Here is a 22,523-nt window from a genome sequence, read left to right as displayed (position 1 = left end):
CAGCATTCCCTTTGTGATATGGAACCTTGTGGTACAATGTCAGAGAGATCCATACACTAACACACAAGTTATGTCTGGAAGTTACAAAAATGCTTATTTTTGGCCCCTTTGTGGCCCCTTTTTCCTTAACTGTTGGTACCATAACCCCCAAAATCAATCCCAACATACCTTTTGTGGTATTGAACCTTATGTTAAAATTTCATAGAGATCCATTCACTTCAACTAAAGTTAGAGTGCGAAAACCAGTGTATCTTCGGATGACGACGCCGGACAACTACGACGATGACACCAACGTCATACCAATATACGATCGCAAAATTTTTTTTGCGGTTGTATAAAAATGCAATTCAATAAATCTATTATTAAGTTGTCTGCATATTGATATTGTAAAAATTATCAACTGCTCCACCAACATGAAGCCTTTTGAACTTGTTTGCTGCGCTCACTCGATAAAAAAAACTTCATATAGTGACTTGCAGCTGATATTTCACAATATCAATTATATGATGACTATATTTTGATGGCCTAGAAATATATAATCATGCAAAAAGGTGTTAAAAAATTCTGTAGCCTAGCTCTAATGTTAAGAGACCATCAATGGGCTACTGCTATACAAACCTTGTAATAAATGGAACCAGTGCAATCTGCTCCATTACATTTTTGTGGATCATATGTACAGTTATAATTCTGGTAGCTGTATGTTTTATAAACCTCGTTCATCTCCCTCGTAAAGTTATGCCAGAAAGAGCAGGCATCTTTTCGACTGACAGGTCGTTGAGTTGTATTAGGTGCTTGTTGTGATGTATAGACAAAATATAAACTCACTGAAATAGAAAAGACCATCATAAAGTTAATTTCAACATCAAATATTTACAGTAAGTTTCATAGTGTTCTAGAAAATTGGCGGTTCTTTTGTTCTTCACCACCAAAAATCAGGTAGTAATTTTGGCAATTTTTTTTAATTTCTGTCAGCAAAATTATGTTTTAAAAATTCACAAATTAGGGATAAATATCTTTTTTTTTACCCGTTTATCATTACCCATATCATGCATAGATTGGATGTACCTAGAAATTTTACACATGCATCAGGGTTCTCACTACAGTGAGTCCCTGAGTTCAGAACTCTTTGAAATCTGTCATTTTCAGAACTGGTGAGTCCAAAGATGCATCAAGATTGTAACATGTTGTATCAACAGGAGACAAATATCATCATTTTATGACAAAAGTTTAAAAATAATCAAAACTTTATGTCAATTCCTTGCTCTATTTTGTCATGGGGACTAAAATAATAAATGATATATCTATTTAATTTCATCGTCTCACTGTTTGTCTCATCATGGCCAAATATGATAGTCCCTGGACTCCCCTTCGAAATTCCTTAGTGAGTTCCCTGTACACGGCATATAGCTTGATAAGGCGTTATAATCAATATTGAACTCTAAAAAATTGTCTTCTTTTGACATTTTTCAAATGAAATTTCAGTTTCTGCATTCTGTTTCTTCACTACAAATGTATATCTTCAAAGTTTTGGAGTGCCTTTGAAAATAAACTGAAAATTAGTCACTCTCATAGCAATTATGAATACTGATTATAAACATGTAGTTCTAGAAGCCTTGGTAAAATTGTCAATTATAAAAATAGAGTTATCTCTCTTTAGTCATGCATCAAGCAAGACCTCTCTTTCACATCAAGTTCTATTGTGTTGTACCTACATTAATATAGCTAACATAATCAGAGTGAAAGAAGTATGAAAGTCAGTCAGGGGTAATACCTATACAAGTCATCTTTATTTACTTGAAGATGTAAGTAATATATACTTGTATGATATTAATTTTATTTTCAAGGTTTGAATTATCTCCCCTGAATCTTCTCCAAAAATAATCTTATACAAGTAATTTTTTTATACAACCCCTTAAATTCTTAAGTTTTGGGAGGCCAAAACATACCATAACAGATTTTTTCTGATTTCTTTTTATTTTTTAATTAAAGTTCAACTTTTATCGAAAAAACTTAACAAAGAAATATATCTATTGTCATGATTGTGCACAGATGTTAAGTAACTGCACATGCGCAAGGCCTTTTAAAGATTGCTCTCTGTAGGCTTGTAAAAATGCAAATAAGCAGCATTTTGAAGATACCAGACAAATGAAATTTTCATTGTCAATGAAATCATAGTTTCAAGACAAGACAATTTATTACAACTTGGGCACATGTATGGTGCTACAAGAGGATAACAATTATACATTAACAATTACATATATACTTATACATTTGCAAGCAAGACACACAATAAATGAATTAATGATATCATACTGTAACAATAGAATTGAAATATACTATATTTGGTTGATTTGTTTGCAATATAGAATATATTCTTAATTGCAACTTGGATAAGTTGTTATTTTAATACTACATTGTAACATGATATAAATTATGAAAATATTTTTTCTAAATGTCTTAGAAATGTGCACAGTTTTGTTTGAACTGGCACGTTACAGTGTGACAATGAATAGACTAGTGAATTTTAATTGGGAAGGATTTTTTGTGTAATATGAAGGTAAATACCTTTCTCTTAATGACATAATTTGCTCATTGGTATATGCAAAAAATAATGATATTCGTCACCAATTGTGATTGAATCGCAGTGACAGCATATACGATTCTCTTTTTTATTTTTCCACCGATCAACTTCAATAGGGATTTTGATATTTGAACATCTAAATCTACTGTAGATATAACGATCTGCCACTTTAAGATTGAGTAAATATGGCTCTAAACAAAGCATTGTTTTGTATGACGCATAAAACACACCTCTAGATGAGTTTGTCATATCAGCAGATAGACTCTGTCCAAATTGGTCAACGAATCTCTGTTTTATTTCTTTTTTAATATCCGAACTTTCATGAAGAGTAAAGACAACTATCATGACTATTAATGACAGACAATAAAACACTCTATAAGAACAATATAGCCAAGAGAAATTCAAGAAAAGAAGAAAAAAAGACTTTTTTACTTAAATATGAGTAAAAAATCTCTGAATGTCTATGGGATATAACTCTAACCTCCAAAAATAATTTACCTGTACCAGTAAAAAAATAATACTTGTATAAGTATTATCCCTGACTGAAAGTGTGAATGAACGTTTCAAATTTTGTGTAATGCCCAAAAGGGTCCTGTCATTAGGAAATAAAGAATTTGAATTTTTTAAGTTAAAATTACTAAAACTTGAAGAATTTATAAAGACTGAATGATTTAAAATAGCGGCTTAGGAGGGTATTATCAAATTCTGTATCCAAGCAAGGGGAGAAGTACATAAGTTCTGATGGTACATGTAAATAGTTGATTTTGTCAATTCACATTAACCCAGGGTTTTCACTAGAATATTTTTATGGTGAGTCTGGGATGTGGTATGAGTGCCAATGAGACAACTCTCCACCCAAGTCACAATGTATAAAAAGTTAACAATTATAGGTCAAACTACTGCCTTCAACACGGAGTCTTGGCTCACACCGAACAGCAAGCTATAAAAGGGCCCCTAAATGACTGGTGTAAAACAATTTAAACAGGAACACCAACGGTCTAATCTATATATAAAACGAAAAACGAGAAACACCTATGAACCACACTAACAAATGACAACCACTAAACAGGCTCCAAGTCTGGTTAATAGTACATTATGATTATATACAACAAACAAATCTTTGTTATTAAACTAAATCCCAACGCAAACATATGGGATTTCTAATGTTTGAAGGCTACATACTGTGAACGGTTTGTATCCTAGCCCTAATATCTTCTGAAGAAAGTAAATTTCTGGCAAAAATATTGACATATATATATAAAGCTTGTTTTCAGCTACTTTTAAATCATTTGTAAATAGGAGAGGAAAAATTCTGATGTCAGATGATAACAGGATCAATCAGAAAGTTATCAGGATGCGTCCTGTGGATGAACAGATTCATGAAAAGGTGCATCTTAACAGAAAACCATGTGTCAGGGATGTGTATACAAGCTTTAAAGAGAACTCTGATAAGCCCTCTTGCTGTTCAAGTGTTTAATTTATGCAAGCACCAGTTCATTTTTATATCCCTTTCAAATAAAACATAAACAATTATTAAGTGTCATATTTTTCTTCAATGGGTCTCCAATGAAACTTAATTTGTGCATGGCATCATATATCAAATGACGTTATAGTTGGGCATCTAACGTTACAAGACATCCTGATGCCATATTTTCTGCCACACAAAATGCAACCATTTTAAATTAGCAGCACAAGAGGGTAAAAGAACTAATTGAACATGTCAAGTCTAGTTAAAAGCAGGGTTGATATTCATATCACATTAACATATTCACGACCTCACTTATATTTACCACTGGACATTGAACACTAAATCCTACATTTCTCAGGTCAGGAATAACCACCAATTGGTGGATTATACCCCAATTGACGTATAATCCACCAATTGACGTATAATCCACCAATTGACATATATTGGTATAGACCAATTGACGTATAATGCAAGTTTTTCTGTTATAAAATGCTAGTGTGAGTTTCAGTTTTGTCAAAGCCTGCTGCATCTCTGGAGAATGCATGTGTACAACAATTCTTTTGTTGAAACATCTGTACTATTGACCATGATTGACTTTTAATAATAAAAGTCAAGTATTAACCAAGAGCTCCATTCACCTGTGGAGTTGTACTCATAATCACATGACTACAGACAGTATTGATGTCCATTGACAGGTGATTAGTGGTGTATTTGCCAATCAAGAATTGACAAGATAACAATAGAAGAAACTGCAAATACAATTATCGATTAAATGCAATATGTTATGTCACTACACTAAACTAGGAATGTTTGACATGTTTTCATACAATAATATGGTTTTAAGAAAACAATGCTCCATTTTGGTTGAATAATTTGTTTTGAAAAACAAAGAATTATACGTCAATTGGTCTATACCATTATATGTCAATTGGTGGATTATACGTCAATTAAGGTATAATCCACCAATTGGTGGTTATTCCTGACCTGTTTCTTTCTCGACCAGATACTCAAATATGCTCCTAGGTAGGAGAGTGAAACATCCTAGAACTAATGTGGTATTTTCATGGTTTTTAAGCTTAAAATTATATTTTCAAATAACAGTGGGTAGGATGAATTATATAATTTCCCTTATATAATGGAGACAACTTTTGACATGATCAACCAATGCATTGATCCATTTTAGCATGTCTTCAATACTTGTATATTCAAACTTTTCCGTGTTTTACCAAGTAAAAGTAAATAGCTTAAATATTGATGCATACATAGAGCAAATGTTCGAAACATGACACCACTTCTATTCATAGTGTGTCTGTTAATCTTCTTGTTTAACTGTTTCTATCTTGTGACAGGGGAATATAAGTAAGGGGGAGGGAAACCAATGATAATATGCTGGGAAGATCTTATTCGAACCTGTTGGAACTTTACCATATCAATTTAGTAAATATCAGAGGTTATTGAAAAATAAATCGTATCTTGCCATTGGTTTAAAAACATTTACGTCAAAATGACAATAAGTTATAACATGAATATTGATATATTTGAACTCTATTATTCTAAAATTAAAAGGTCAATACTGTTTTGTTTACTAACTAACGCGTATTAATTACAGCCATGCACATGTTTAAATAGGGATCATAATAGGCATATATGATTATAAAATGGCAACATTTAAAAAAAAAGAGCTTAAATTCATATGTTTCTGTTGTGCACATATTTTTGTACAATATTAACGAATTGATGACAGGTAATTTGCATTCTAATTGCAATGCGCCTTTGAACGTGTCACCAGGTCGTTGTATTTCAACTGTTCGATAGTTACTCTTGAGTCAGTGATGATTATTTCATTTTTTTCGTCTTCATCTTTTATTGACTTTTCTTCTATTAATAAAAGGATACACTATTTATCTATTTACAACAAAAGCGGCTTGTGAGTATGTGCTTATGACAGCACCTTAGACAACAGAATATTTTATTCCAGTTTTCTTTATTTTTAGGACCACTTTGTATTTGTCAATGTGAAATCATATAATATGTACATAAAAAACATTATTGTGACTTTTATCATTAAAATATATTAAAGAGTTTATAGAAAAAAATCATAAGGGTTCCGTGGAACCCAGTGTCTCGCCTACTTTTGTTGTAATAGTGTTATAGTAGCAGGCTCAACAAAAATGGGGAAAATTATTGATTTTTTTCCTCTAGATAATATCTTTTTATTCTGTCCAACTGAAGTGTGGTTAAAATCCAGGATGGTTTGAATCTAATAAATGTTTTAAAAACTTTAACTGCAGACTGTATATATATGTAATGTTAACTGGAAAAAAACTAAGTCCATGTATACATAAGTAATATACGGAAAAACAGAAAATAATTTTTAATAAAATTTCCTTCTAGATACTAGCTTTTGATTATAAACAAGTTTCTATCCAAGTTTTAAAAACTTTTAACACACAGTGAATGTAATGTTAACTGGCAGAAAAATTAAGTCCATTAATAAGTAAATACGGATAAACAGGATTTTTTTTACAAAATTTAATTACTTCTGGATACTATCTTATGATCATAAACAAGCTTCCTTCAAAGTTTGGTAGAAATCGATGATAGTTTTAAAAAGTTATTAAAATTTTAAAAACTGAAACCACAGAGTGAATATTTGTGGACGCCGCAATGTAGGATCGCTATGTCTCGCTTTTGCGACAAAAGTCGCAGTCTTGACAAAAAGAAGATGTGGAATGATTGCCAATGAGACAACTCTCCACAAGAGACCAAATGACACAGAAATTAACAACTATAAGTAACCGTACGGCATTCAACAATGAGCAAAGCCGTAAATACATATATAGTCAGCTACAAAAGGCCCCGAAATGACAAATGCAAAACGAGAAAACTAACGGTCTAATTTATGTACAAAATAATGAACGAAAAACAAATATGTAACACAGCAACCAACGAAAACCACTGAATTACAGGCTCATGACTTGGGACAGGCTCATACAGAATGAGGGGTTAAACATGTTAGCAGGGCTTTGGTAGAATATTCCAATATAAGAACAAACCATAAAAATCAGTTAAAAAAGGCCTCAACTCATCAGATGGAATCAAATAGAAATACATCTAACAAAAAACAGACTGTACTATCTATTATCCTTTCATTTATTTAAATAACAAGGATCGATAGATCCACCATTGACCACAACCTGTGATATTTTAATTCCAGGCGAGGATCCAGTCATTTTGAAAGGGGATTCCGACTCCAGGAACACTCCCTGGATCTGCCGATGATTTCACGGGTTTCATTGTGTTTAGGTGTTTTTTTTTCAATTTGAGGAAATAGGCAGTAGTATTATTTGTAGGTTTTCTTAGCGTGGATTTCAATTGTGTAATCTCAGCAGGCAGATGCATGTAATGCCGAAGTCACATTAGACCACGATCGCATCACGCTCACCGCGATCTAAAATAAATTCAGATCGTGGTGAGGTCGCGATAAGAGCGGCTTGAAATGTAGATTTTCGTTGTTTTCGCGATGCTACTACGTCCTCGTTACGCTTCTACAATGATCTTGCTACGATTATACCACGTTCTCACCACGCTTATTCTGCGACCTCACTGCGATTATTTCGATCTTACTACGCTTTTCACGTTCTCATAACGACCATATCACGATTTATCCGATTGCAAAACGATATTACCACGCTTATTCTGAGATTATAGCACGCTCTTACCACGATCATTCTCAGTACGATCTTACCACGTTCATACCGCGAACTAACTACGCCCTCAGCAATAACGTCAACAACATGATCCATATCTACCAGAACTCGTGGGCGTGGTGGTGGGGGGAAATGTAGTCAGAGGGGCCTCTGGTACGAATCCTGATCCAGTACAGATGTCGGATCAAGCAATCCAACCTGAATCACAACGTATTGCTGATCTATCCAGATCAACTGACGATATTTTATTGAACAAAAGTGGGAATGATACCAACGGGAAATGATACAGATGTGTAAAGCATAGTTGAGCTGTTGGATATTAGGGTCATGAGGTCCAAATTACCAGAGACTATTATATGTCTCTGAAATTACACAGAGACAAACAAAACATGGAGAGCTTTTATATATTTTATGTGACAATGACAATGAGCATGGCTAGAACTCGAAATGGTCGTAGTATGAACGTAGTCGGGTCGTAAGACGGTCGTGATGAGGACGGCATGAGCAGTGGCGGACCCAGAAATTTTCATAAGGGGGGCCCACTGACTGCCTAAGAAGGGACCCGCTCCAGTCATGCTTCAGTGATTGCCTATATAACGGGCAACCAAATTTTTCCCACAAAAGGTGGGCCGGGCCCCCTGGTAAACCCTCTAATTCCGCCTCTGATGAGCGTGCTAGAATCGTACTCAGGGGCGGATCCAGTCATTTTAAAAAGGGGGGTCCAACCATATGTCCCTAGTCAAATGCATTGATCGTCCAAAAAAAAGGGGGATTCCAACCCCCGGAACCCACGTCTGTAGTATAAACGTGGTATAGTCGTAGTAGAAGCGTTGTTTGGTCGCGGGGAGAACGTGATGGTCGTAGTGAGGTCGTAATAACGTCGCTGTGAGATCGTAGCGCAATCTCTCGGACTAGATCGTCAAAATTTGCATTTTTTTTTCAGAGATCGTAGTGCGATCGTGGCCTAGTGTGACTGCGGCATAAGGAGCACTATTAACACTTAAAACAATAAGTCAAACACTCAAATACAAACTGTATGTACATAGTTTGAAAAACTGGATTCCCCACTTTACTTTATTTCGTGTCATTCTTTTTTTATGTTTTTGTTCCAAGAACAGAATTCAATCCCTCAAAACAACCAGCTAACTACTTTTTCATGTAGTATGTCTCTGCTTGAATATAACATATTGTGATTAAAAGCACCGAAAACAAATTTTCAAAAGTGTTGGACAGACTGACTATTCCTGGATCATTTGATTCCATTTTATTTGTTCTTGAAAACTGGGACCATTTGTATTAAACCTAGTTGAAAATAATCCAAGTCAATATCCTATTGAGTTCTCATTCTAATTTTCCTTGCCTTTGGTGGCTATTTTGAATTCTCTGTTGACCCAAAATAGTACCTATTGTGAATATGACTGTAATTGGCTGTTATGTTTAGTTTCAGTGAGTTGGCTGGTTTAAGAGGAAGCCTTGATGGTTGGTTATCTTGTCGGAATTATTTTACACTTTGTAATCTTTGTGTCTTTCATAGATTGCTACACAATGCCATACATAACAGTTTCTGTTACCTGTATTTTCTAACACTTACTTTGGTCTCTGGTGGAAAGTTGTCGCATTGGCGATCATACCACATCTCCCTATTTTATATTGATACAGATCCAAGAAAATAGAAGCTACAAATATCATTCTATTAAACATACAAAATTTTTGAGAAAGGCAATTCTGTACTTTTGGATATATGTTTTTTTTAATTCTATACAATTTTAGTCAACTTGAACTTTCACATAGACAGTTAATTTATATGTGAGCCTGTCTGTTTTATTTAAATGGTTGACAATATATCATTTATCCATTTCATATCCTTGTGACATTAAAATATTCTGAGCATACATGTAACATGACATGGGAAGAAAGATAGTCACACATACCAAATAGTTCTTATATTTGGGATATTACATGTGACTGTAAATACTAATATATATGTTAGTATTTTCATGATAACAGGTCTAATAACCACTTGACTTGGTTAAAAAAATTCTTGGATTCTATGAAAAGGAATGCTTTTCCTTTTATATGCAGCTTGAAAATGTTGAGTTGATGCCTATTAGCAATTTAAAGATCTGCCATGTCTGCTGTGCAGCTACATCTTGTTTCCTGGTATTTCAGAATTAATTGCATGCAGCCACAAAGGTCCAGACCTGGTATTTTCAACATCTTTTCTGGTACATGTAGCTCATTTTTACCTGAAAAAGAGAAGAGTCATATGATATAGATATTTTGATAATATAAATAAGGAATAAACAAAATTGGCATGTAATTATATAAAGATCAGTGGCAGATCCATAAATTTTCATAAGAGGGGACCCAGTCATGTTTCAGTGATTCTCTATATAATTAACCAAATTTTTCCAACAAAATGGTTGGCAGCCCGCTGCCCCCTTTCTAAATCCACCCCTGAAGATAAAATTGTCTTATTGTTACTGCTGATTCATTCAATTGTGTATACAACAGAGGAAAACAGTCCAATAAAATTATATTTTCTAGAAGTATGTTAGATGACTAATGTACTATTAACAAACAATTTCATTTGCCTTGCTTATATACTCAAATGACAAAAAAAAATGTTTTTTTTTTAACTGAAATATAGAACTCTTATAAATGTTTGTACATTCACTGATAAGCTGATACGTCATTTCTAATAATTATATCATACATGTATATGTACTTACACCTTAAATTCAAACAGTCTCTGTATGTACATGTATCTCTTTCTTTCCATTTCACATACCTCTGCAATCAGAACAGCATCTGCAACAACCAAAATTTAAAGGTGTGAAAAAAAAAATTGAAATTTTCAAAGTGCAATAATATCAAAACAGCAAAGATAATGAATATTAGAGATTAGACATTTTGCACATATACATGTACCAAGGGGAAACTCCTTTCAAAGCTATATTTTATTTATTGTTTCATTGCATTAAATAGAAAGTAGGGATAATGTGGCGCAAAAAGCATATAAGATTTTTGAAGAAAATTCACAGACTTTATACAGAGATTTTTGTTATAAAATTTATAACATAGATTACTCACTTGTTTGTCCATGATGTGCTAGCGTTTGTTATTTACAAAAAGGCCTAAACAACCTTTACATTCTAAAAAACCTTGTGCTGAGTCACTAAAGTCGAGTGCACCCTAGAAGGTGAACTTGAATTGGTCCATATTTATATTTTGATTTATAATCTTGTCCTAAGGAAATCATTGCTAGCACTGCATGCAATAATGCTCTATCTATCAAGAATAGAATGGTCAAACATTAGAGTACAAGGGAACGGCTGGATTTTCTTTAAAATTTCCATGTTTAGCATTGAAACAACAAAAGGGTACATAATCCTTAAAGAGCTCTAATAAAGAGCTCATGTTCCTTGTTATTGATATTTATATATGCAACCGACTTTAAATAAAGATTACTTTGCTATACTTTACTTAAATGACTATGAGACAAACTTTTCATATAATCAGACATATTGTCTCATTGGCACTCATACCCCATCTTCTTATATCTATATACAAACTGTATATTATTTCAAACAAAGCTGTCCAGTCTTTTGTTTTTTTTATGGTCATGATCATGGATTAAAAAAATATGAGTAAATATACTTAAAAGTTTATAGGCGGATCCAGAAAGGGGGGGGGGGGGGGCCTTTGGTCAGTCAGTGGGCCCCCCTTATAAAAAGTTCTGGATCCGAAACTGAAAATCACTTTGGTTGCCTTTATGAAAGGAGCAATAATGCTTACCATGTGCAAAGATTTATTATTGACCTGACAATTTAACAATGACTGAGAGTATACAACAGTACAACATGGTATATTTTTGTAAAAAATATACATGACTATATCAAGCAATGACAATGTAAATTATATAATAAAATCTAGGGTATTATTCACTTACATTCTGCCAACACTTAAAGTAGGAACTATTTCTATGTTTCGTCATGACTGTGAGGTAAACAATTTTCGAGGTGGTGTTTGATTAGCATATCAATAGAACAACAACAATGTCAACATGCAACTGCAAACTCGTTATTTTGTTGATTGATTTTATTTTTGTCATTCAGTATCGAGTAGTAGAACTTTATACACCATTTGTTATGGATAATATTTCAAAAAATAGAATAGTTTATCTTTTTATTTCATTTTCTTGAAAAAAGTTGAAATCGCAAGTATCTTGCGATTTCGTTTCAATAATTTTCAATAGCACAACTTTTTGGTCGTCTGGTTACAGTAGTTTTTACAGTGCGATTATTATTTTCATATAGATAGATCGCAAGATCATGTTATAGAATATTATGTGGCAGACTTACGTGTCATTCTGATATATACGATCCGCTAAATCAACCTTTTTGTAAACACAAAACTTGGTCTTCCCCGCATAAACATGGCGGTTGCATTATAGTAAGGAGTTGTTTCCCCTTACTGCTTGTGACTTCTAAAAATAAAATACTTCCTGTTTTGGTAATCCGCACATAATACTGAATTTATTGGGAAAATAAAGAATTTAAATAAAAAATAAACATTGCGTACTTTTATACTTCACGATTTACGTTCTTACATTCGCTTAATTTTCATTTAACATTACTTTGGTATTTCAAAAAAGACAAGAAACCAGACGAATTTACTGCTGAACTGACATGGATAAAAGGTGCAGATGACAGTTTTTTTATGAGAGAGTTTATAAACAAAATTGGGCAACTTTTAAGAAATACGAGAAAAGCAAAGCACAATAGAACATCTTCACATCATTTTCCTTCACTTTATTTAATAGTATTGAAAATGAAATGTAAAACCCAAATTATAATTAATACCTGTACTGGCTATAGCATGTGTAGTCAGCTGATTTTTGTTTACATTTGTTTTCCTTTTAATTTTGTCCGTGTTTTTTGTGTGTATTGTAATAAGATATGACCTATACCCTTATTTCTGTCTTAAGTGAAAAGAAAGTTAGCAAATTAAATGTGGGTGTTACCCCATGTTGCATGAATTGAATTAATTACTTCCTGTTCATGCTTTGTATTTAAATTTGGGAGATTCCCAGGTTGGTATTGACACTCTTGAACTTGCAACTTGAACTTGCAATGCTGTTTAGGATCTACCACTTTACTACAAATGGACCTTTTAATAAAGGGAAATGCAACTAAGAACATGCTTTTCAATTTTCTCTTGCAAAATTTACCTTTAAATGTTTTGTTTGTTTGTATGTTTTTTTTTTTGGGGGGGGGTTCAAACACTGCAATATCTAATTCTTTTTAAATTTTTTATTGATATTAATAAAATATGACATTGAAGATGAATGTTTGAAGAGTGGCGTAAAGTAATTTCCATTTGTCAAAATTGTACTACACTGACTTCATGGACTTAGATTGCAACTCTGTAACATGTGTAAGGCACAGTTTAAGGTGGTTGAGGCTATTGCATTCATTTGACATTAAGAGTATTTGAGTTTATATTTTTTTACTTTCCATAAAATATTCCAAACCTTTAGTATCCAGTGAAACTGATGAATGATATTCAACAAACAATTGAATTTTCCCCTTTTTCTTACAGAAATCAAATTAAACTTATTTAACCTTAAGCTATAATTTTTTTAAAACTGCATATACAAATGAAGAATAATAATTAGCTTGTACTTGCCAAACTACACTGTGTCTAAACTACCCCGGCAAAAAATGTTTGGACTCGATAGTATCTAATATCCGGCACGGTGAGGGAACATCAATAGAAAGAGAAAAGGTAGTTTTCTGTTTATTCCTTGGTTAATTTTATGATATCGGAGAATATATATACATATATATATAACTATTTTCTATTGTGAGATGTAATATTTTCTACAACCGTTCTAGATTAACGGAGAAACAAGTAAAATGCACTTCAAAATGACGAATTGAGTGAACCTTGCCTGGAATTTGTTTAATTTCTCCTTGAATTGTTCACATGGTACGGACAGAAAAGTACGGAAAGAAAGATATTGACATGGAGATTGCAAAAATAGTCACTTTGAGCACCTCAATCCTTGTATTTCTGCGTATGGAACGAAAGAAATAGGTCATGTCAAAATGGAAGCACCCGGTTTTGTCAATGTTGTTTACTACACAATGACCCGGTTTTGTCTATGTATAGAACCCGGTTTTGTTTATTTTATGAAAAACAACGTTTTTCTATGTTGTGATGTTATACTATTGTTTCAGAAAAGGGAGAAGGTTTTGTACCATTAAAACATTTAATCCCGCTGCAAATGTTTGCACCTGTCCTAAGTCAGGAATTTGATTACAGTAGTTGTCGTCTGTTTATATAGTTAATACGTGTTTCTCGTTTCTCGGTTTTATATAGATTAGACCATTGTTTTTTCGGTTTGAATGGGTTTACACTAGTAATTTTTTGGGCCCCTTTATAGCTTGCTGTTCGGTGTGAGCCAATGCTCCGTGTTGAAGGCCGTACCTTGACCTATAATGGTTTACTTTTATAAATTGTAACTTGGATGGAGAGCTGTCTCATTGGCTCTCATACCACATCTTCCTATATCTATTAACACTGGTACCCTGAAACAAAAAAAAATAAATTAACAAATGGCTGATCATGTGGGTTTTCAAACCAGATATCTCAATAAAGCGTGTGGCCAAGTTAAATAAATTGTTAAAGAGGAGAAGATTTGTGTAAGATAATTAGCAAAAACGCAAAGAAATGGTAAAAATCGTAATTAAAGGACAATAATTCTTACAAGGATATCGACCAAGTCGACTTATTCGTATATATTGTCTTGCTGATCATTTTTGCTATATAACTTTTATATATTTCAAGATAATAGACAGAAATGGACAAAAAGGAGAAATTTGTCATTCATGGACATTAACTTCTATAAGAATTCGTGTGAGAATTTTGATGTGTATGGACAAAAGGTAGAGCTCAACATTATGAACGTATCAGCCCCCGTTAAATTTTCTCTATCTATAGCTGTTTTCAAATAATAGACAAAACTTGCATCCCCCTATGTTCTTTTTTAAGCCATTCGGCCATCTTTGTTTACAAGCGGGGGTCATCAAAAACTTTTTAAACTAGGTACCCCAATGATGATGAAAAACTCTTAAACATAAGTTCGTTAGGCCTTTTAAAACCGACATAAGATTGTGGATAAGGTTTGTTAAATGTATTGTAGCCCAGTAATTTCAGAGGAGAATATTATGTAAAAAATTAACGGAAGACGACGGACGACGGGGGCCAAGTGATGAAAAAAGCTCACTTTTCCCTTGGGGTCAGGTGAGCTAAAACCAACCAAGAATTCCAAACAAGATTGCACCGTTCTTGAATTAAAAAAAACTAACATTTCATAATTAAGGCTTACACGAACGAGATAAACTAATCAGACATGGCAAAACAACTTCAAATACGTTTTTTTTTACAAAAATTAATACTACTTATTATTTATACAGGAGTGACTGTACGCACTGACATGTCGCGACTGCTGGAATGATCGTTATCGAAATTATTTTGAAGGTCTGTAAGATAAATAATTTAATAAAAGTATCTCATAAAATTAACATTGTTTATGGAACAATTTCGCGGGTGTCCCTGCTTTCTTATTTCTTATAAAATTTTAAGTTGGTATACGATTTAGTTATATAACATCAGTGGCGAATCCAGGCGGCGTATAGGTCACACGCCCCCACCCCACCTTTGATGGCCCAAAAATTAAAAATTTTAAGATTTTTTTTAGCATAATTCGTCCAAAACATTGTTCGTTTCGCTACGCTCTGCGGTATGTAAGCGGTTTGAATTACGCCCACTTTGAAAAAACCTGAATCCGTCCCTATATATTGTCAATAATATATTGACCAACGTCAATGTACGATAATCATAACACAATGGAGAGATAACAGAACCGTTTATTTATACAACTATTAATAAACTAATCATTATTGCATTTTCTCGATGGCCTGAGACTATTAGAATACTAATTTATACTAAGTATTATAGTTACAATTAAGGATAGATCATAGATTTGATTTTTAATGCAAGATTATTGTAATCCTTTTCTCACCATAAACATTCATTTTCTATTTTCGATTCTGCAAGCATATATACATTTGTTTGATTATCATGCCTTACAATGAACATTTAGCCTTAAGAAGATTTAGTTTAAACGGTCTTGAAAATAGTACACCCCTAGGTAGATTGGATTACTTATAAAGATAACCATCCTGTTGTGCAAGAAAATCACATATCAAATGTGCGTCCTTCAATTTTTAAGACCATAAACTCTAATTTTAAGTTTAAACACTAAAATTTACATAATTCATATAAAAAAAAAACGTATAGAGAGCTTAAAACTCAATTTGCGGTTTAACCTTCATTTCTATCTATTTCGCAGTTAGAGTATTTTCTTTAATGCAAAGCAAAATTATAATTATTTTTGTTCCAATAAAGTAGGAATTCAAGTGTTAACAGATTCAAATAAATAACAAGTTGTCCTCTGTAAGAAATCGTTTTCCAACCAGCCACCAAACTCCTTTTAATTGCTGAAATTCAATTATGTTATGCGATTATGCATTTTTTTTCTTTGACAAAACCGGGTTCTGCCTTGTGAAATCTAGGACAAAACCGGGTTGTACACAATGACAAAACCGGGTGCTTCCATTTTGACATGACCCATTTCTTTCGTTCTATACGCAGAAATACAAGTATTGATGTGCTCAAAGTGACAAGTTTTGCAATCTGCATGTCAATATCTTTCTTTCTGTACTTTTCTTTCCGTACCATGTGAACAATTTAAGGAGAAATTAAACAAATTCGAGGCAAGGTTCACTCAATTCGTCATTTTGACGTGCATTTTTACTTATTTCTCTGTTAATCTAGAACGGTTGTAGAAAATATTACATCTCACAATAGAAAACAGTTATATATGTATAAATATTCTTCGATATCATAACAATAACAAATAAATAAACAGAAAACTACCTTTTCTCTGTCTATTGATGTTCCGTCACCGTGCCGGATATTAGATACCATCGAGTCCAAACATTTTTTGCTGGGGTAGTTTAGACACAGTGAACTAGGAACCTGTCTTATATAAGTTTGGATTTCACACATGTCACAGGGTGTCAAGTGTGAAAAGTTAAAAAAAAAATGGTACATGTAGATCATGTAGATTTCAACTTGATAACATAATTTTTTTTTATTTGGATTTTTCAGAGATTTTTATTGTTACACAGATATAGTACACACAAAATAATTCAGTTGAAAATAAGTTGTAGGTACTTGATAGTAAACTTGTCTTATCATGCTTATAGGCAATTATACCACATCTCTAAAGTTTTATTTTTTTATTATGAAGTGAATGAATGTTGAGTGTTTAGTGATTTACTCTGAAATATCTGCATGTACATGTATATTCAATAGGTATTTTCATGATTAAATGACAGGGTTGCTAAATCAAAGTGCTTTCACCTACAATCACCTGCAATCATCCTGACAGGGCTCAACACATGGGGCAAAGTGAGGTAGTTACCCTAGAATTTCCAACTTGGCTCTATAGAAGTATCAATGAGAAATTTGCATCACCCTCGATTTTCAGTATAATTCCCTAATGTTGCTTAATGATTTTAGAAAAATTGTCACCAGCTGACATATCACAAGGATTCAACGAGGGTGTGGATGGGGGTTTACAGAATAGAGAATAATGGGCAAAAAATATAAAGAATAGAGAAAAATATGAACCAAAAAATAAAGAATTGAGAATAATGAGGTGCTACATTTTGTAAAATATAAAGAATAGAGAAAAATATGCACCAAAAAATAAATAATTGAGAAAAATGAGGTGCTAAAATATAAAGAATAGAAGATAATGGGCAAAAAGTATAAAGAATAGAGAAAAATTGCCCAATAAATTAACGAATACAGAAATGAAGGACCCCCATCCAGACCCTCAGTTAGGGGTACTACTTGTACAAGTTATTTTTATTTACTTAAAGAAGTAAATATTAATATACTGATATAAGTAAATTTGTAGGATACTTATACAAGTGTATTTTATTTACTTGTATAGGTAAATTATTTTTTGCCCTAGTTATGTCCCTTAGACATTCAGAATTTTTTACTTATACAAGTAAAAAAGTCATCCTATCTTCTTTTCTTGAATTCTTAGAACTTCTTTGCTCTAACAGAATTTTGAATTGTCTGTCCAGTTTTTGGTGGGGTTCGTGTTGCTGTTGTACCCCTATTTGTGACATTTTTTTACCTATTGTGTCTGTTTGTTTTGTTCACACATAGTTGTCAATATAATGGAATTTGATGCGACTGTCACACAAGTGAGAGGTTTAGCTAGCTTGAAAACCAGGTTTAATCCACCATTTTCTACATGAGAAAATGCCTGGTACCAAGTCAGGAATATGACAGTTGTTATCCTTTCGTTTGATGTTTTTGAGCTTTTGATTTTGCCATTTGATTAGGGACTTTCCTTTTTGAATTTTCCTCATTTTTGTGATAAATTTACTTTTTGCAGATGTCTTTACTAATAATTTAAGTGTAATTTCATGGACAATGAAAATCTCATTTGTCTGTTCAATCTTCAGAACACTGCTCATTTACAAGCCCCCCAAGGGGCAATTTTTTAAGGCCTTGCGCAAATACTTAAAATCTTTGAGCAATCAGTTTCTTTGTTGAATTAATGAAATGAAACCTTGAACTCTTATCAAAAATTATGAGCTAACCTGAGAAAAATTGTTAAAGGCATGATTTTACATTTCAAAACTTGAGAATTTTTGTGGGATTGTAAAAAAATTACTTATACAAGTAAATTTTTGAGAAAATTAAACATGTTAAAGGGAGATTATTCAAACATTATAATTAACCTATATATTAAGTTTATTGTATTTACTTCTTCAAGTAAATAAAGATTACTTGTACATCAACTCAAGTAAGTGTAATTTTTGACTGAATCTCTACTATTATTTTAGATTGTCCAGTGATGAAGAGGAATCGTTTGAGTTTGTTGATGCCTTGGAAGAAACAGCCGAGTATGTCATTCCAGATATTGCTACCGAAGCCAAAGAGGACGGAGCCATCATAGATGAAAATCGTCCTGACCTTCAGGTTTTTCATTCAGCTTTAGACCAATGTGGGAAGAATATAGATCTTTCTAAATTTGTAGTTGATGAAACTAATACAGAATATAAAAAAAAACAAATAAAGACGTCTGTCAGGTCAGCAATAGGACAAACACAGCATGGCAAGGCTCAGGTCAAAGGTCAAACAGAAGAAGATGTGAAGGATTGTTCGGTTAAAAAGGATAGCATATCTTTTATTGATCCTATTTCAAAGCATGCAGTACAAAATGAAGAAGGAGAATGCAGTTGTGTAGGAAACAATATCAAAGAAGAGGACTTTGATAATTTTAACCATTTCAAGTTCACCGGTGAAAGCTTAAATGTTAAACATGATAGTATAACCTGTGCTTCTTGCAAGTCAGAAAGGCAAAAATGTCTAGACAAACAGGTACTTGTTCAAAGTGGAGATAACTCTGCAATTTGTAAAGACGGGGCTATTGGAAAGGGAGATAACTGCATTCAAGGCACAGAACAATTTAATGGATCCCACTCAGGCAGAGTGTTGGAACAATCTAGGCCCCCACAATCAGAAGACAGTTTTCAAAGTGTTGAAAATTTGAATGGCACAAGTATAAATACTTGTAACATTCACAAGAGTGAAGTTACAAATAATCAGAGTCAAAATACTCAATCTAGTCAAAAAAATGAATGCTCACGTCAAAATACTAGTCAATCATACCAAAGTCAAGACAATGCACAAATACATGTATGTAATGCAGCAGATTTGTTGTCTGCTGATCATCATGATTTTTGTGATAGTAGTGTTAATGATGAGGCTGTAAAAAATAAGAAAAAATCCACTTTACATCTAGATTGTACACAAACCATACCTATTGGAACTAGTCAACTGAGTGGAACGTTTAGTCCGGCATTTAAACGGGAGAAACCTTTATGTAAAGAAGAATTTGAAATGATGTTTGACGAGGATGGTAGAATTGTGGATGAGCATGCTCTGAGGAAAGCTGTATTTATGGGTATTTATATATGTAAACATTGTGGTGTATTATGGGTAATTACATCAAGGGCATTGTAGGGTTTCAGATTTTTTATCCTAGAAAATGGTTTAAACGTTCATGTTTCAATTTAAGCAGAACATTTCCTCACAACTCATACATGTATATGAAATATTTATTGGTTAAAAAATCCTTTTATTGCATAGCAAAACTTGAATACTGTAGCTGTGCAAACACATATAAAAAGAAGATGTGGTATGATTGCCAATGAGACAACTCTCCACAAGAGACCAAATGACACAGAAATTAACAACTATAGTTCACCGTACGGTCTATAACAATGAGTCTGAAAAGACCAGTTTTTGTGCTCTACCAGTAAAGTCGAACACAGATTTTACTCGACTTTGGTCTCGACTTTACTTAACAAGTCTGATTCAGTAATTGATGATCTTTGTGCTGTCTGAAATGGTCTCAACCAAGGCTCGACCTGTCTCGACCGGTCTAGACCAGTCTCGACTCAGTCTCGACCAAATCAGTATGAATTTTCATCAACATTTTCAGCTATCTTTATTATATATTTATCTTACAGAATGACAGGTTGTTTTGTATTTTAGTGTATTGCTGTCAAATTAAAGGAATTAGGTAATAGGTTAAAAAGGCTGAAATTTTCAGTTTTGACTAAATTCAGACAGATACTTATAATTTAAATATTTAAATTTGACAGTAATAAACCAAATTAACAAATAAACTGGTATTTTTTAAGATAAATTTATAATGGAGATAGCTGTAGATTTTGATGAAAACCCAAGTTGCTTTGAAACAGTTATAAAAAAATTTAAGGATAACTATCTGAATTTAGTTCAATCTGAAAATTCTAGCTTTTTTAACCTTGATTAATTAAATCCTTAAATTTGACAGCAATATGCCAAACAACATAACAACCTGGGAGTTAGTAAGATCAATATACAACTGAGATAGCTGTATAGTTTTATGAAAATTCAAGTTAATTTGAAAAAAGTAATGAACAAATTTAAAGTTAACTATCTGAATGCAGTCCAACTGAAAATTCTAGCTTTTTTTTTACCTATTAATTAAATCCTTTAATTTGACAGCAATACACCAAACTACATAACAACATGGGATTCAGTAAGATCAATGTATAATTGAGATAGATGTAGAGTTTGATGAAAATCCGAGTTGATTTGAAAAAGTTATAGAAATAATTAAAGTTGACTATCTGAATTTAACCAAAATGAAAAATATCTCTTTTTTTTACCTATTAATTTAATCTTTAAATTTGACAGCAATACACCAAACTACATAATGACCTGGGATTCAGTAAGATCAATATACAACTGAGATAGCTGTATAGTTATATGAAAATCCAAGTCAATTTGAAAAAAATAATAAACAAATTTAAAGTTGACTAGCTGAATTCAGTCCAACTGAAAATTCTAGCTTTTTTTTACCTATTGATTTAATTTAATTCTTAAATTTGACAGCAATACACCAAACTACATAACGACCTGGGATTCAGTAAGATCAATGTATAATTGAGATAGCTGTATAGTTTTAGGAAAATCCAAGTTGATTTGAAAAAGTTATAGAAATAATTAAAGACGACTATCTAAATTTAGTCAAAACTGAAAATTCTTGCTTTTTTTTTAACTATTAATTTACTTCATTAATTTCCCAGCAATGAACCAACTACCAAATTAGGGCTCACGCTACCAGGCGACTAGGGCGAAGAAGTCGCTTTCCTGTCCATCACTTCGCTTTGCCCGACCTTCAAAAGCCAAAACAAGTCGCCCTGTGGTTTACGATACTCGCTTTCAGTCGCTTTCGTCATCGGCAATATTCAATTTTTACCAAGACGATGAAACAGCAATTTTTCATTTAAAAGTAAAGAAATTCAAGGCATAAACGATTTATTTTCTTCAGAAAAGAGGTTAGAGCATTGACTTCAAAGTTGGTGGCATGTTATTTCATAAAAACAATTTTTTATCACTTCCGGTACTTGTTACTCGGAAAGCGTACATCAAATCATTCTAAATTTCGGCAAAATAAGTTGCTACTTCATTAGAACTTGATGAAATTTGTCTGAAGTAAATTTGTTATCCTTGTATGGCATTAAAAACGTCATATTCCTTTCCAAATAGCGTGTCAAACATAGTTTATTTTTTGTAAATTTTTCTTCGTCTGCCATTTAAATTATTGGGCATATTATTGTACAACTACGGATCGGAGTTGGGATTTCATAGGAAACGGACTTACTATGACCAAAATCCTGATTTTTACGATAATGACTACGGACGCATGAATGGCACTGCTGACAGACAAAAATTGATCCCAAATGGAAAAATTACGCATTGCACACGAATTAACATACTTTTGGTTAGATCTTCTTGATTAAGGTATATATTTCCATGTATATGCATTGTTTCAATTTATAATCTAAAGTTGCTCACAACTCTGGGACTAAACTGTTAAATTTATATATCTTTTTAATGAGAAATACTCGGTCTCATGAACATGATAACCATGATAACAGAGTAGTTTTTTGTCAAGCCTGCGACTTTTGTCGCAGAAAGCTCGACATAGGGATAGTGATCCGGCGGCGGCGGCGTTAGCTAACTTCTTAAAAGCTTTATATTT

The 22,523-nt window shown here is 32.8% G+C and overlaps 2 protein-coding genes and 1 long non-coding RNA gene across 4 annotated transcripts in view; 1 reads left to right on the top strand and 2 right to left on the bottom strand.

Annotated features, from left to right (window-relative positions):
* The window catches only part of LOC127721321 (uncharacterized), a 29,417-nt gene extending 24,010 nt beyond the window's left edge, over positions 1-5,407 (bottom strand). The window contains exons 1-2 of the mRNA XM_052228056.1: positions 5,312-5,407; positions 619-824 (exon numbers count right to left, since the gene is read on the bottom strand). Coding sequence (XP_052084016.1) covers positions 619-824; positions 5,312-5,351 — 246 coding nt within the window. The 5' untranslated portion in view covers positions 5,352-5,407. The remainder of the gene's footprint in view (positions 1-618; positions 825-5,311) is intronic.
* Positions 5,408-9,534: 4,127 nt separating this feature from the next.
* On the bottom strand, positions 9,535-12,239 carry LOC127721322 (uncharacterized). Of its 2 annotated transcripts, XR_007991143.1 has the most exons (4): positions 12,124-12,239; positions 11,712-11,758; positions 10,492-10,570; positions 9,535-10,005 (listed from the first exon to the last, which is right to left on the bottom strand). It is a non-coding gene; the product is annotated as an uncharacterized LOC127721322 (long non-coding RNA). The 2 variants fall into 2 exon arrangements; XR_007991142.1 differs by lacking the exon at positions 11,712-11,758.
* A 211-nt stretch (positions 12,240-12,450) lies between these two features.
* LOC127721320 (uncharacterized) overlaps positions 12,451-22,523 on the top strand; it is a 33,290-nt gene continuing 23,217 nt past the window's right edge. Inside the window, exons 1-2 of the mRNA XM_052228054.1 lie at positions 12,451-12,461; positions 18,766-19,889. Coding sequence (XP_052084014.1) covers positions 12,451-12,461; positions 18,766-19,889 — 1,135 coding nt within the window. The remainder of the gene's footprint in view (positions 12,462-18,765; positions 19,890-22,523) is intronic.

This window comes from Mytilus californianus, unplaced genomic scaffold (genome assembly GCF_021869535.1).
Source record: "Mytilus californianus isolate M0D057914Y unplaced genomic scaffold, xbMytCali1.0.p SCAF_12, whole genome shotgun sequence".
In the NCBI taxonomy this organism is placed as follows: domain Eukaryota; kingdom Metazoa; phylum Mollusca; class Bivalvia; order Mytilida; family Mytilidae; genus Mytilus; species Mytilus californianus.
This window is presented reverse-complemented; position numbering and strand designations above follow the sequence as displayed.